The 17057-nt window shown below is 42.9% G+C and overlaps 1 protein-coding gene across 1 annotated transcript in view; it reads left to right on the top strand.

The window, feature by feature from the left end:
- LOC122207731 (muscarinic acetylcholine receptor M3-like) overlaps positions 1–12980 on the top strand; it is a 36109-nt gene extending 23129 nt beyond the window's left edge. Inside the window, 5 exon segments of the mRNA XM_042917910.1 lie at positions 8321–8915; positions 9074–9133; positions 9136–9254; positions 11959–12008; positions 12010–12980. Coding sequence (XP_042773844.1) covers positions 8321–8915; positions 9074–9133; positions 9136–9254; positions 11959–12008; positions 12010–12313 — 1128 coding nt within the window. The 3' untranslated portion in view covers positions 12314–12980.
- Positions 12981–17057: the final 4077 nt, after the last annotated feature.

The following is a 17057-nucleotide window of genomic DNA, read 5'->3' on the forward strand; positions in this document are numbered from 1 at the left end:
GAGAATATTTATTAATTCATATCCCTTCTTCTGATAAGAGTCAAAGCAGAAAATGTATGGAAGATGGAAAGAAGTAGATCTTGATAGTGTGTTGGAACCCCTGGATCCATCCCTGCCTAGACCTAAAATCCCCATGGATATTTATGGATATTTCACTTATGCAAATACACAAATTCCTGTTTTGCTTTAGCTGTGTCAGGGTGGGTTTCTGCCTCCTGGAAGTGAGAGGGCCTGGGCTGATACCTACAGATGCAGTGCTCTGTCCTTCACAATACACTTTCACCTCCATTAATATATCTGAGCACTAGAATGCCCCTGTGATAGGGACACTATTACCACCCTCATTTTATGGACAAACTAAACAGCCTGAGGCACAGCCTGGTCCAGTGACTGGTATAACTCCCAACCCAGTGCTCCAAGTCCTTGTACCTCTCTGATAATAACTTCTCTACCAATGCCATGCTAGCCAAGAAGTGACTTACCCCCAAATCCAATTCTTTCACCAAGTTTGTCTAGGGCAGTATGTGAATTGGGTCTATTTTCTAAAACAGATCACCTTGCCCTGATATGTGGTACATTGGATAAATGGGTAATTATGTACCCACATAATGAATAATATTAATGGGGAAAACTAGAGGAATGTTTTTTTAAAGCAGAGACCATTCTCTATTTACTTTTAATATAATGGGTTCCTGGCAACAAATTTGTAGAAATTGGGACAGCTGACACAGCACCACACACAAATGAGAAAGGCTTCCAGAAAAATGACAGATGGAAATGGTAGAATCCTTAGAGCCATATTCATTTGTCACAAGAACAAATAGGACAGTTTCTCAGAGTGTATCATTAATCTCTTGGGATATTAGGGCAAGGTAAAAAGGGTTTTGATATCAAACAACAATGAGACAGCTGCATTCACAACCTCTTTTGAAAGGATTTACTGACAAATCCTGAAGTAAGAAAAATATTTCACATAGTGTTTTCCAAACTTATTTTACCAGGAACATCTATGAATAAAACCATCTGGCTACAAACAACAGAAATAAACAATAGCTAACTTGAGGGGAAAAAAGGGGAATTTATTGGAAGACTATAGGATAGCTTGTAGAATTACAAGGTCTTTGGTTTTTTCTTAATAATTTGTCTCAGCAAGCTTTCCATGTCAGTACACTATGACACATATATTCACCTCATTCTTTCAGATTGCTCCATGGTATTTCATTGTATGGATTAGTATCAGTATCTATTGCTACAAAACAAACCACCCCAAAACCTAGTAGTTTAAAAAGACCAGCTGCACAATTCTTCTGGTTTGATCCAGTTTTATTTCTGATGAGTTTTCTCATGCATCTGTGGTTAGCAGGCAGATCTTTTACAGGCTGGATGGTCTAGGATGGCCTCATCCATATTCTGGAGGGAGGCAGCCAGTGTGCCTGGGTTCTCCACATGGGCTCTCACCCACCAGAAGTCTGGCTCAGGTTCATTCACACAGCAGTGTCAGGGTCCCAAGTGCAGCAAGAGAACAGGCTACAATATACAAGCACCTATCAAGCCTCTGAGTGCGTCATGTGTACAGTCCCATTGGCCAAGAGAAGTTACATTGCTAAACTAGATTCAAAGAATGGAGAAATAGATTCCCTCTTTTGTCAGGGCCATTGGCAACATTTAAGGGCATAGATGTATTATTTATTCACTTCTTTTTTTAATTTTTTTATGTTTATTTATTTTTGAGAGAGAGAGAGAGAGAGAGAGAACACGAGTAGGGGAGGAGCAGAGAAAGAGGGAGGGAGACAAAGCAGGCTCCAGGCTCCAGGCTCCAAGCTGTCAGCACAAAGTCCAACGCAGGGGTCAAACTCACAAACGGTGAGATCATGACTTGAGCCAAAGTCGGATACTTAACTGGCTGAGCCACCAGGCACCCCTATATATTCATTTCTATATCGATGGACATTTAGGTCTCTTCCAACACTTGATCATTACAAGAAGTGTTGCAACAGACATCTTTTTGCATACATCTTTATACATGTGTGATTATTTTTGATAGACTCTAGAAGTGAAATTCCTGGGTTAAAAAGTACAAGAATTTTTCCCTTTGACACTAATTTATACTGCCACCCATAAGTGAGTGCCCATTTTCATGCATATTTGTCAATCACAGTTATTATCAACCATTTTAAATGATTCCAATCATCATGGGCTATAAAAGCTGTCTTGTTCTCATTTGCATTTAATTTGATTGCTAGTGATGGTGACATCATTTTGTATGTTTATAAGTCATGTGTAGGTCTCCTTTAAATAACTTACTCATATTCTTTGGACATTTGTGTTTCTTTCCTATTGATTTGTAAAAGTGCTCTATATATTCTAGATATTAATTCTTTGAAAAATATTTTTATGACTGTGATTAGCATCTGTCATTTTATAGAAGTTTTGAACTATACAGTTTTGACTAAGGTCAAATTTGTCCATTTGTTTCTTTATAGCTTCTGGATAGGTCTTCCCCATCTCAAGATGATTTTTTTTTAAGTATTTTAAAGTTTTGTTCATTTTTACATTTAGTTTCTTAATTCATCTGGAATATTTTTCTCCCTTGTATAAGATTCAGGATTTCACATTATTTTTCCTAAATTTCAGCCCTTTGTTTAAAACAAATGTGTTGTATGATCCTTTTTCACTAAGAAATGTCATCTTGATCATAAACTACATTCCAGGGGCGCCTGGGTGGCTCAGTCAGTTAAGTGTCCGACTTTGGCTCTGGTCATGATCTCGCGGTCCGTGGGTTCGAGCCCCGCGTTGGGTTCTGTGCTGACAGCTCAGAGCCTGGAGCCTGTTTCAGATTCTGTGTCTCCCTCTCTCTGACCCTCCCCCGTTCATGCTCTGTCTCTCTCTGTCTCAAAAATAAATAAACGTTAAAAAAATTTAAAAAAAAATAATAATAAATAAATAAATAAACTACATTCCATATATACATGCTTCTGAATTCTGCATTTTTGCATTATATTCTTTTATTCTTGAACCATCTTTTCTTTTTTCTTAAAGTTTATTTATTTGGGGGGGGGGGGAGGGTAGGAGCAGAGAGAGAAAGGGAGAGAGAGAATCCCAAGCAGGCTCCACACTGTCAGCGCAGAGTCCTACAGGGGGCTCAAACCCTCAAACTGTGAAATCATGACCTGAGCCAAAATCAGGTCAGTCGCTTAACTGACTGAGGCACCAAGGTGCCCCATGATTCCTGAACCATCTTAATCACTATAGGGTTATAATATTTTAATATGCACTAGGACAATTTTCTTCTATCTTTTTTTAAAAATGTCTTGGCTATTTTTGTGCATTTTTCTTCCCATGTAAACTTTGCTCAACTAACTTGTTGGGATTTAGTTGGGATTGAAATAAATTTATAGATTAATTGAAGAATATATATTTACACTGTTGGGTCTTAAAAATGAGGAAACATTTGTCTCTACCTTTATTTGGTGGTTTTTCTAAGTCTTTCAATAAAGTTAACATTTTTCTTCACACTATTGCACAATTACTTGTTAGGTTTATTCATAAGTATTTGTGGCTTGTGTTGCCATGGCAAATGGGATTTTTTTTGCAACAAATTTCTAAATGGTTATTGCTAGTGTATAACAGAGCTATTGATTTCCATTCATATAGTTGAATCCATCCACTCTACTGAGCTCATATTACTATTAATAGATTTTTAAATGAATCACTTGGATTTTCTGGGTCTACAAAAAGAATTTTGTGTTTTATCCTGTAATAAAATTTAAATAAGAAACAGTAATAATGCAGGAGAGGGGAGTATAAATTTCAGTTGCCCCTGGGGTAGGGATGGTTTTTGATCCATAAATGGCTTGATAATCTTTTTGAGCAAGAAGTATTGGCAGAAACCTAGAAAGTGGAAAGAGATAGCTAGTCTGATAATCATGAGAAAAGGGAAAATATATTTTGCTCTCAGAAAAGGGAGTATAGAGAGGGGAGCCAGGGAGACAGTGTGATGTTGGGACACTGTGGGAGCAAAGAAGTCCAAAAACATCCTGGTGGAGGTAGCTGACAGACATTTTCAGAACAGGAAGTCCTAATGTTCCATTTGAAGCTGCTAAGATTATATTTATGAGACATAAACTCCTCCTGGGTCTCCTCCCCAAATCTTGAGGGATGGGGCATTGGGGAAATCAAGAAAGGAGGTGAGTTTCATTTTGAGTTGATATGACCCATAAGAGAGATGGCACAGATGTGAGACAACCTCATCAAGAAAAAGGTGAGTTCCAAGCCAGATATGAGTGACCCTTGGAACAAAAGCCTTCTGTGGATTTGCAGGAACATTGGGGAAGTTTTAGACTCCTCCAGGTGTGCTAGGATTCAAGACATCTTATCTCTAACTCAAGAGGCCTAGAGACCTCAGCTAACATCTTGGCTATAAGAGCTACCTTTTATGTCATACTTGCTGTGTGCCATGCAATATGTGCCCATTGTCCAATAATCTTTATAACAATGCTACCAGTTACTATTATTGCCATTTGACAGCTGATCAAATGAGACTTAGGGGTTCTAAACTTTGCTTGGGGTCTTCTAACAAGTAAGCGGTAGAGCCATGATTTAAACTCAAGTCTGGTTACTAAAGCCATGATTGCACTCCACTCCCAAGAAGGCACATGTAAGTAGGAACTGGTTTGAAGGCTGAGATGGTGGACAGAGCTGTGCGGGAGCCCAGGGAATGAAGACAGCTCTGCCCCCATGTCAGGTTTCCTCCTCTGCTCTGATTCTACATGCAACAGCCCCACACAGCCTGGCAGGCAAGTAAAGTCAGCTCCTTTCACATCGCAAAGCCCAGATACCAAAATAACAATAGCAATAATAAAAATCATTTTACTTCCACTTCAAAAAAGAGCCAATGATTTCCTTTTCTTTTTTGTGCCAGATTTGGTTTCTTAGTTACACCTCTTCGGGGTGTGATTCATCCTGAGACAAAACTCCGGTCCAGTTGTAAGCCTGTGGAACCAGACAAATTAATTTGTGCTTCCAAATTACCATGGTGGGACAGGCATAGAATTGACTTTCCTATTCCAAAAGGGAGACATCAGAAAGAAAGGGGTGACAGATTCCAAGCAAGACCAGAGCCTAGCAAGGCAAATTCGTTGGATCTTAATGTTTGCTATGGACTGAATGTTCATGTGTCCTCCAACCCCCATGCCAAAGTGTATATGTTAAAACACTAATTCCCAGTGTAATAGCATTTAGAAGTGGGGCATTTGGGAGGGAACTATGGTTATATTAGGTCTTAAAGAATTAATGCCCTTATAAAAGAGGAAGAGACACAATATCTTTCTACTCGAAGATATGAGAAGATGGTCATCTGCAAACCAGGAAGTATGTCCTCACCAGATCTGCCAGCAGCTTGATGTTGTTCTTCCCAGCCTCTGGAACTGTCAGAAATATTTGTTGTTGAAGCCACCCAGTCTATGGTATTCTGTTTCGGCAGGCCAAACTGATGAATCCAAGGCTCAAGAACGATTCTCTGCCTGGATACCCTACCTTCCAGGACCACTGGGGCAGCAGTGTCAACCCTAAGGCTCTTTGCATAAGTCCCAGCCCCTGAGGCACTGTGAAGGTATAGCCTGGCCCTCTGAAACAAATGTAGCACACATACACAACAAACAGGGATTAACTCTTTAGCATGGTCCCCTAGCTACCCAATACCTGAAGGAGAGGGAGAAGTATATGCCTGCTAGACCCCATTCTCCTGTCTTCTTACAGACAGACAACAGTAGTACTACCTGCATCTTCTACATGACCTGCCATCACTTTTCCTATTTAAACTGGCCTAGATGGATTCTCAGCCCCTGGTTGGTGGGAGAGGGGCCCATCAATCTGCTCCAAGTGTCATTTCCACCAGGCCCAAAGTATCTTTTCAGCAAATGAAGAGGCAATTAGTAGACAAGAAAGGAGATAAATGCTGGCTTGTTTCTTCCTTCCTCAATCATCAGAGTTGTTTCCCGCCTCAAACATCATTGCCGCCACGAGAGGGACAGTCATCTCTCGGCTGGCCATGTCTGTCAACATCAGTCTGGAACCAGCTCTGCTCAACCATAACTCCCTGGATGGCCCCAACTAAGTATCTTCCCATTCTGGCCCATGTTCCCATGTGTAAAATGAGTGGATTCAACTAGATTAACCAGATGACTGTTTCTCAAATGCAGGCTGACAGCCAGTTGAGGATCACAAAATAAATGTAGTGGGTCAAGACCAGCATTTAAAAACTAATAATAAAACATAGGGTAGAACCAAAAATATCAGAATACATCATACTAAGGGCAGTCACTGTTTTTGTTTTACTTTTTCCTCACCAATATGTGTGTACATGCACATGTGTGCAGTATGTGTATACATTGGGTTATAATGTAAACAGTATATTCTAGGTGGGTTGTGGTTCAAAAAGCTTGAGAGTCATTGCACAAATAATCCCAAGGGCCCATCCCTGCTCTCTGGCCCAAGAATTTGTATCCGTGACATTGGGTCACTTTTCCCACCACCAGAACAAACTGGTCTGCAGGAGGCAAATAACAGGACAGATAAAGCAGCTGCCATCTGCATAATTTATACACATCCCCTCTTTACACATACCCCTCCCCATGCCCACACACCCCAAACCACAGGGAGGAGCTTCCTGACAGATTCTGCCCCAACCCCGGTGATAAAAGTGTTAAGGTACAGTCTTCCAACCTCTTCCCCCTCTCTAAGAGGCCATTACTCCCAGTCCTAGTAGTCCTGACAGGTAGTCCACTCTGAGCCAATTCGCCAGAGGGAAGGACTGTCTATGCTGGAGAAACAAAGGGGCTAAGGTGAGAGGGAGCTCTAGGAAGCCAAACTAAGACCCCACACAATCACTACCTACTGTCAACCTTGAAAATAAAAACAACCAGTTACTTTACCAGCAAAATGGGTTTATTCAGAAATGGCAGAGGAATTGCAATTTGGACATGCAAGCCAAAGCAAAATCATAGGCTAGTCCAGAGAACAAAGGAAAGGAACATTATAGGGGAAAGGGAAGTTGGGAGGGGCATCTTTGGATTAAAGTCCATTAGAGGAAACTGAGAAGGGTGATTACAGTTTCTCATTGGCTAAGTTGTGGCAGTTTCTCATTGGCTGGTCTGCTGTTGAGCAAGGAGCAAAATCTTCCTCCTGCTTGCTAGGGTAATAAAGTAGGTTTCTTCCTGTTGGAAAATGCAAGGTATGGATCTTTCTGTTGGGATCTGCAATTGTCCTAGAGTTGATAAGGGCTGAGATCTCCCCTTCTGGCCTCCTGCCTCAATTTTATTTTTTTAATTAATTAATTAATTAATTAAGAGAGAGACAGAGAGAGAGTGAGCAAGGGAGGGGGAGAGAGAGAGGGAGAGGGAATCCCAAGCAGGTACCACACTGTCAGCACAAAGCCTGATGTGGGGCTCACACAAACCTGAGCTGAAATCAAGATGCTTAACAGGTGTCCCTTGTCCTCCTGCCTCTATTGTAATTGAAGTTTCCTGTATTCAGTGTCACACCACTGTGAAAAAAAATTTTTTAATGGCTTTTTCAATGGTAAATTAGAACAACTTTTCTACCAACCTGGCAACCTGGCAACATGTTGTAAAATAGTATTTTATACTATTGCATTCCTTTTGTCCCAGCAATTCTGTTTCCATTAATTTCCCTTGGGGAAATTATGTAGATAAGTGAACAAAGATACACAAGCAAAATCAAACAAAACAGAAACAATTGATAGTTGTCTATCAACAAATTGAGGAAATATGCTCATCCATATAATGGAAAAATGATATCATTAAAGATAATAATGGTTACCTGTATTCCGTATGGATGTGGGGAAATGTCCAGATTTATTATTTCATGGGGAGAAAAAGCAGATTATAAATCAAAATAGCCAAACCCCATTCCACCCCCCACCCCAAATCTATGCGTTTTGGGTTTTTTGCATGTTTGTTTTGTCTGTCTAGTTCTGTGGAGGAGGGAAGAGTTGGGGGGTAAAAAAAGGGGGGGGGGGGCATGAAGCCTGGAAGGATTTAAACCCAAATGTTCAAAGTGGGTATCTCAGGGAGGAGATAACGGTAAAAATTTTACTTCCACTTGATGCCCTTCTGTATTTCTTGTTTTCTAAGTGCACATACTACTTTTACGATAAAACATAATGAAACAAAACTATTCCTGTTCGGGAAAATAGTAGTAACAACTTGCTTGGAAGACTCAACCTCCCTGCATTCGCCGAGGGGAGCTAGAACGCGGCGCAGCGCGAACCCTCCACCTCCCCCCTCCCCCCGCCCCGCAGGGTCCCCTGCCCCCACTGCCAGCGGTCTCCGACTCCTCCTACCCCAGTCCCCTGGCAACTCCCCGCTCTCAGCTGCTCCCCAGCCAGCCGGCTGTCCCCAACCAGGCACCCCGACCCCGGCCCCGCCCCAGGTGTTCCGGACCCAGCCCACTGGTGGTCCCTACCCTACAGGCCAGGGGCCCGGTCCCCAGCGTCCCAGCCCTGTCCTGGCTGCAGGCAGCCGTCTCTCCGCCCCACTTCCTCCCGCTGCGCCCCCTAGATCCCCACCGGCCAGGCGCCGGCTCCAGCCGCGCGCCCCCTGCCCACGGGCTCCCTTCGCCAGCCGCCGGCATCCCTGCCACCTACAGCATGGAGCCGAACGCATCGGGCAACGCGTGCGTTACCGGGCTGGGGCTCCAGTCAGGGCTACACTCCGGACGGCACGCCGGCCACTTCTCGGCGCCGGTGGCCGCGCTGCTGGCGGCGCTCAGGGCGCTGCTGGCGCTGGCCACGGTGCTGGGCAACTCACTGATCGTGGTGGTCTTTGCCGTGGACCGCAGCCTGCGCTCCAGCGGCAACTTCCTCCTCAATTTGGCTGTCGCCGACCTCCTGGTGGGTGAGTGCGGTCTAGGGACCGGCGGCATACAAGTAGCCCTGCAGAGGAGAACCCTGCGCTCGGAAGTCTCCCTCGAGAGTTGGGACGCCTTGGGGCACCCCAGACCAGGCTGGAGTTGGCAGCCCGGGGGCCAGGCCACCGCTCCCCTGTGTCCACAGGCGGCTTCTGCATCCCACTGTACATCCCCTACGTCCTGACCGGGGAGTGGAAGTTCGGAAGGAGCTGTGTAAATTGTGACTAGTGATGGATTACCTGGTGAGCACCTCCTCGGCCTTCAATATTGTCCTCATCAGCTATGACAGGTTCACCTCTGTCACCAGGGCGGAAAGAAGGCCAGAGGTTCTACACAAACCCGCTGGCGTGGAGGACTGCCAGGGACACAGTCGGGTTTGGAGTTGCTGGGCTAGTGGCGGAGAGAAACCACCATACGATTTCCATATATTTTCAGAACCCCAGATATTCAAAGGGAAAAGAAAAGGAGATGCTAAAAGTAGGTTACAAATATTGATATCCGTTTTAAATACATTTAACAAATTAAAGAGTTAAAATGCAATATAAACTGTGCCTTTCACATGATTTATTTTTATCCTTATAAAGTGTACCCTAGGTGTTACGGTCATGAGTATGGTCAGGAAGGATGCAAACGTAAAGTCCTATTAAGGCATCTTTCTCTTTCCATCCATTGTTCTCACCCTGAGTCCACGCCTCTGCTCAACTGTCACCTCCTCAGAGAGACATCCTTGGTCATCTGTGTCAAGTAACAGCCCTCACCTTCTCCAGTTCTCCTTCCCTGCTATACTCATGCTTATCACGGCTGGACACTGTATTCGAGGTCTGTCTTCTTCACTAGAACCCAAGCTCTAAGGGGGCAGGGGTCTTGCTACCTGATGTTTTCCCAGTGCTTGCTTGTAACAGTGCTAGGCATAGGTACTGATTTAATGAAAGCATAACCTCATCTGGAGGCGTGATCCAAAGTCCACATTCAAGGCCTGATGTAAAGGTAATATGGGTGCCAAGTGGTTTTTTGTCCTCCCTGGTAAGTATTCATGGCTGCCTCCCCAAGAACAGTGCTGGGTGGGAAGGGAAAATACTTCAGTATTTCCAGAGCAGATAGCAAAGGGAAGGGTTTGCATGAGCAATCACAAGTACATTGCACTCACAGTGGTGCTTTTTAGGCTGGTCCAGGAGTCAGGAGGCCTAGGGTCCACTCTTGATTTAAGACACAACACATTGTGTGCCTTTGGCACATCACAGCACCTCTGTGCACTTGTTTTCCATTAGGAAAGTGAGCGGTTAAAAGCCCTTTGGCTCTAACCTCTATGATGGCTAATTCTTTTGGTCCTCACCTCCCTGTAAGGTAGAAACTAAAGATTTTTATCCCTATTTTGCACACAGGGATGATAAGACCCAAAGAAATTAATCATCTGGGGCAAAACTGAACCTTAAATGAGACAGAAGAGAAAAAAAAAAGCATTTTTACTGCATTTAAAGCATTTTCCTTTGGGTCTTTTATGAAAATTCCTTTTATCTTTTGTTCAAGTAATCTATGTTCACTATAGGAAAATTAGCAGCTTTGGCAGATAGAGCCATCCATTGTTAAGTCCACTCTGTGGCACTCAGGCAATTTGCTTTTTCCAGCTGCAATTTCCAACCCATTTGGGAAGCACTTTTTTTTTTTTTTATTACATATTTAGACTTAATGGGCTTAGAGGTGGGGGGCAAGCTTGGCATTTTTAAAAAGGCCATCAGGTGATTATAAGGTATTAGATGGTACAACCAAGAATGAGACTCATTGCCTTTCGTCACTGCTCTAGTCCAGCTCATCCCTGTCTCTCATCTCTGTTACTGTTTATTACATTTTCACTGTATTTGACCAAAATAATTTCCTAAGTACCAACATCATTTAAAGTGGCGTTTTCTAAATGAGCCCAAAGTAAACATTACTTGGGCTCACTCTCCTGTAATCCATTGGTGATTAGGTTTCCTTTGCTATGAATGAAAGGCTTTGGGGTACACTGAGGGCATACAGAGTAAGATGGCCTAATTAGCAGTATTAAATGTTCTGCATTGAACCATGTAGAGGGCTGGGTCTTCTGCTTCAGTGACACACATTCCCAAAGGGTCTTCAATATGGCAGCCCAGTTGGGGGAAAATGCCCATCTCTCCAATCTTCAAAGAACCTTTCATTTTCACAGTTATCTCTCACCATCTCAGAACTTTTTCTGCACACCAAAGATACAGGGGAGAAAAAGCCAAGAACATTTATTTCATGCTTCTGCCCTTACAGATATTTTTATGCCCAGTAAGAATGATAGGTAATATTTGACAGCCTATTTTAAGTCAGATACTGTTTAAAGAACTTTATATGGATTATATCCAAGAGCTGATATACATAGGGTCATGACAACCCTGTGGTCCAGGTAAAGGTGTCCCATCTTATACATGAAGAAACTGAGGCACACAGAGGTTAAGTTGCCTAGGACAAACAGCTAGCCAAGTGACAGTGGACATTTAAATTCAAGCCACCTGACTCCAGAGCCTCTACTCTTGGTCACTGAGACCTTGTGCCACCTACAGGAACAGTAGGTGGGACTGGACTGATCAAAAATAAAAATACAGAGTGAGCACATAAAGTTAACAGCAGGATGTACTTAAAGTTGGAAGAAGCAGCACGGTGCAACACAGTGCTATTCGATTTGTGGATGTTGAGCGAATTATGTATATAATGTATACATGTTCTGAGAGGTGTTGAAAATGTATGCTTTCATACGTGGAGGAATACCACTAACATCCAAATGGGCAGACTTTGAGTTGTGTCCGCAAGAGGGAGGCTTTTCACCCATTGCACGGAGGCTCCTTGGAGTGGCAGAGTAGAGCTAGGGAAGAGTTGGCTGATAGGGAAGTAGAACCTCTCCCAGCCCCCAGACACTGGCTAGCTCAACAACTAATATCCGACCTCACCATTGGCACCATGCTGTACCAGGCTGAGTGAGTGAAGGTGCCTCAACTTCCCCTCTTACCGGCCTCTGCTGTTTCCTTTTAGGTGACTTACAGAGCTCAGAAGGGCATGACCAGGAATATTGTTTTCGAGTTGGTGGGTGGTGGCATTCCTCGTCTATGGACCTGCCATCATCGGTTGGGCATATGTGGCCAAAAGGAGCATCCTGCCTCGGGGGGAGTGCTATGCTGAGTTCTTCTACAACTGGTACTTCCTGATGACGACCTCCATCATCAAATTCTTCACTCCCTTTATCAGCGTCACTTACTTCAACTTGAGCATCTACATCAACATTCAGAAGCGCACCTCCCTGAGGAGGAACAACATTGCCCAGAGCCAAGACAACTCGGAGATGAACTTCCAGGGGAGAAAAAACAAATTATACTTTTTGTTAAACTAGCTGAGACGAGGAGCAGGAAGAAGAGAGACCAGGTACTCTCCCCCAGACACAAGGGTCTTTCCTTGGATGTCCCTGGGACTCAAGATTTACCACCTCTGCAGGTAGACATCCAAGCCAAAGCAGCACACTGGCAACAGAACAACTACAGGGCCAGCAAGAGTGTCTGCATTGCCCAGAGACAGCCAGACCTCGCCAGCTCACTGGCCAGCCGCCTGTAGCTCTTCTGGATTAACCAAGTGGCCAGGTGGCTAGCCATCATCATGTGTGTTTGGCCTGTTGCTGGGCACCCTACACATTGCTCATGATCATCCGAGCTGCCTGCCATGGGATATGCATCCAGCACTCCCTCCATGAGATGTCTTTCTGGCTCCTCTGGCTGAATTCGGCTATCAACCCTATTCTGTACCCTTTATGCCACATGAGTTTCAGAAGAGTTTCATCAAACTGCTATGCCCTGGAAAAGCCAAGATCCACCCTCATATGTACATAGGACAGAAATGCCTCCTGGAGCAGATTGCCTAAACCCCTTATACTGTCCAAAGGAAAGATGTTTACAAACACTTCCCTAGGCCACTGCCACACATTTCTCCTTAGTCTTTACCACAAGGAAATGTAAGAACCATCTTACATTATAAGAAACAAGTGAAACAATTTACTGCAAGTACTATTAAAAATGTGTCTATGGAATTGTTATCTAGGGCTTCTTACTCAAAAGTATGGTCCCTGGACCAACAGCATTATATGGGGGCATATTAGAAACATGGAATCTTTGGCCCCACCACAGACCTGCTGAATTCCAGAATCTGCATTTTAACAAGATCCCAGGTGATTTGTATGTTTAATAAAGCTTGAGAATCTGGTCCAAGGGATGTGTAAAAGGATAAAAGTAGTTGACAGGCATGGTTTTGTGATAGCCCATATCCTGAGAGACATCCTATTTAAGGCTTAAAATCATTGTCGTTCAAATTTATATTAATTTTACTGAATCTGCACACTATCCTGTCAACCCATTTTATTCTTTGATAAGGATCACCAGTTTAGATTTTAACTTTTCTTTTAGTAGGCTCCATACCCAACATGGAGTTTGAACTCACAACCCTGAGATCAAGAGTTGCATGCTCTACCAGCTGAGCCAGCCAGATGCCCCAATATTAACCCTTTTGATTGGAGTTTTGAGTACTCCATTGCCTTTGTATATAGACAGTAAGCTTGATAAAAAATGGTAGAACCCAGGGGCACATGGGTGGCTCACTTGGTGAAATGCAGGGCTCGATCTCAACAACCATGAGGTCATGACCTGAGCCAAAATCAAGAGTAGAATGCTTTACCAACTGAGCCACCCAGGCACCCCCAAATGTGCTCCTTTCTAACAGTATATCTAATGGTCATGAAGCCATTTGTATTTACACTTAGCTCTGCCTTGTAAAAATAGATTAAAGTCACAGCTTAAGATTTTACTTCGTCTTAGGAAGACATTTCTAACCTAAGGCTAATCACTGTGATGAGTGGTTAAAATATACAGTACATCTCCAGAGATTTTGGAGGCTTGGACCTAGTTTTGTTGGCACACTGCAGTGTGATGCAGAGGAGTGAACAGCAGTATGAGGTCCTTCCCTACCCATTCCCAACTGACTTATTTTGAATTACCACAAGCCAGAAAACCCAAGTCTTTAATCAAACCTAGGGCAGGTCACTCAAGTATACAACAAATGAGTAGATATTGGCTAGCTGACTCAGTGTCTGCTGTCCAACTCCAGGACACCCCCAATCATAGCAAACAGGAAGGCTCCTTGAGAGATTTCCTCACCCCATCACTTTTCATTTATAGTATGTAGTCTGGAATTCCCATCATCAAAGACAATGCCATTGAGAAATCCTTTCAATTCCATTCTGCTTGAACTTTTTTCTTTGAATTCTTATGAAAGCAATGTAATGGAAGAGCCCTCTGAAATCTAGACTTTGTATTTAAATCCCCTCTCAGTGTCTATGGTGGTATACTTATTCCTTGCGGTCTGTCCTATTTCTCAATGGCTCTGAGAGATGTACATGAACTGTACTACAACCATTCTTCCTTTTCTTCAAAGCACTCTATGATGCCTGATCAAGTCCAACACCTCCCTCTTTTTAGCTACACTAACAGATAAAACAGCCTGCAAACCAACCAGGACCCCTAGTGGACAAGGTAAAATCAGAGCTCCTTTATCTGATGGCTCCCAATGTCATGGCTAAAGGACCAGTCAGAAGCATGAGTTTCTAGGTGAAAAAGCAATCATCTGGACTCCAAGAATCACTTCAGACAAGTGGAGATAGGAAAGGGAGGGCAGAAATGTCCTAAAACAGCAAGCTTCTCAGAATGAGAAAGGGTCATTCACTCATATCACCTCTTAGATATGTCCTCCTAACTAACTGTCCCCTAGTCTTGGAATTCTCCATGCAACATTAGGCCTGACCTAGGCTCAGTGCTTCTCTCCACCTACGAAGGATTTTTTTCCCCCTGGTCTAACAAGAACCAGTACTTTTTTTGTAAGACACAATAAAAACTACTAGAAAAAAGGAGGCCAGGGAAGCAGGCATACAAAGCACAAGCCCTAATTCATTAGATTCAACAGACATAAAATCGCCAAACTGGTTTAAGTGTGTCAATTCTTAGTCCTTTTTTCTTTTTTAACTTTTTTTAAATTTCTCATTATAGACAGGTAAGAGTTTAACTTGCTTCAGTCCATGGATCACTCTTGGATAGCCTGGCTCCATCTATAAAATATGGGACTGCAGGTCAAGCATTAGCCTCACAAGGCTAAAAAGACAGACTTGAAGTCACATGAGGATTCATAAAACCTCCTCCAGGCTTTACTCCAACACCTTCAGCCCCCAAAAGCACTTCTATGCTCTCCTGGGCATACCCTTATCACATTACTGTTGGTCTTCACACCAGATGAAAATTCTCAAAGCTAGGGACCCTATCTTGTTCACCTTTATACCCAGTGCCTGTACTTGGCATATAGTAGGTACCCAATTTTTGTTCAGTAAAGGAATGTGTGAATTAAGATTAGCAGAGCTTTGGTTTATTTCCTAAATCTGTTCTCTTCACCTCACCAAAACAATGGGAAATACTTTATACCCTGTACTGACATTTTACCTCTGAACCTTCCTGAGCTCAAATTCAAGTATTCTCCTTGAGTCATGTCTTTATTTCTCCAGCTGTATTTCACAAAATATGTGAATAGAATGAACATGTTGACTTCTATTCCACAATCAAGTTTATACAGAGTAAAGTGGCACCTGCAAAGTACAGAAAGGATTTGCTAGACTAAAAGGGTCTACAGAGAAGCTTGGGATACTTGGTAGATTTTAATGGTACCAATTCTATAACTTTATTCTTTAAAACCTGATGTCTTAGTCCATTCACGCTGCTATAACAAAATACCATAGGCTGGGTAACTTATAAACAGAAGTTTATTTCTCATAGTTCTGGAAGGTGTTAAGTCCAAGATCAAGGCACCAGCATGGCTGAGTGAGGGCCCTTCTCCAGGTTGCATACTGCCAACCTGTGTTTTCACAAAGTGGAAAGGAGCAAGCAAGCTCTCTGGGCCTCTTTTATAAAGGCGCTAATGCCATTCATGAGACTCCACCCTCACGACCTAAGCACATTCCAAAGGCCCCACCACTCAACATCTTTGGAGGCTAGGATTTCAACATATAAATTGCAGGGGTGGTGGGGAGAGGGGGATACAAACATTCAGACCATAGCACCTAAGAAGTGCTAGACGTCTATCAATGTGGGTGAAGGGGCAGATGGTAAGGTATTAAGTGAGGTGATCATTTGAAAATGTCCATACATTTGCAAAGTCTCCCTTCAAGAGGTGGAGCTTAATGTAATTCCTCTTACTCTTGAGTATGAGTTAGTCTTAGTGACTCCTTTCTAACAAACAGAAGAAGGCAAAAACAACAGTATGTCACTTCTAAGGTCAGGTCATAAAAAGGCATGTGGCTTCCTCTTTGCCCTCTCTCACATGGGTCACTTTGGGAAAGCCAGCTGCTGTCATGAAGACTTTCTAGCTGCCCTTGTAAAGGCCCACAAAGAAAGGAATAGAGGCCTTTAAGATAATGGTCATGTGAATAAGCTTGGAAGCCAGTCCCAACCAAACCTTTAGATGGTTGCAGCTCCAGGCAAAATCTTGAGACACCCTAAGGCAGAACCACTGGCTAAGCTGCTCCCAAATTCCTAAGCCAGAACACCATGAGATAAATGTCTGTTGTTTCAACACACTAAGTTTTGGAATAATTTGTTACATGACAGATAAAGGTGGTGAGCCTTCTGGGAATTAATGTGGAAGTACCATGCCTAAGGAGAAGAGAATAAGGCCAAGGAAAGCAAATGGGTATAAACAAAAGAATAGATGGTACCTTGCTCAAGAAGTGCTTAAAATGAAAGCTTAAAATGAACAAGCAAGTGCTGTACATAAGATTGTCTATTAACCACAGGCATTCTACTAGCTCCTTCTATAAATCTAGCATGAAAGGGTAAAAAGTCCCAAATTGTTAATAGCAACTTTATTGTTTCACTGGTGCAAAAAAAAAAAAAAAAAAAAAAAAAAAAAAAAATCATGGTAATTGTACGATGCATTTCCCCTTAAATTTACAATGAAGGTTATACATAAATTATACTGATCACGAATTTTCTATTTTATGCTATTTAGAACAAAATTATTTTGATAAATATGCCCAGAGTAAAACATAGGTTCTT

Source organism: Panthera leo, chromosome E2 (genome assembly GCF_018350215.1).
Source record: "Panthera leo isolate Ple1 chromosome E2, P.leo_Ple1_pat1.1, whole genome shotgun sequence".
Classification (NCBI taxonomy): Eukaryota; Metazoa; Chordata; class Mammalia; order Carnivora; family Felidae; genus Panthera; species Panthera leo.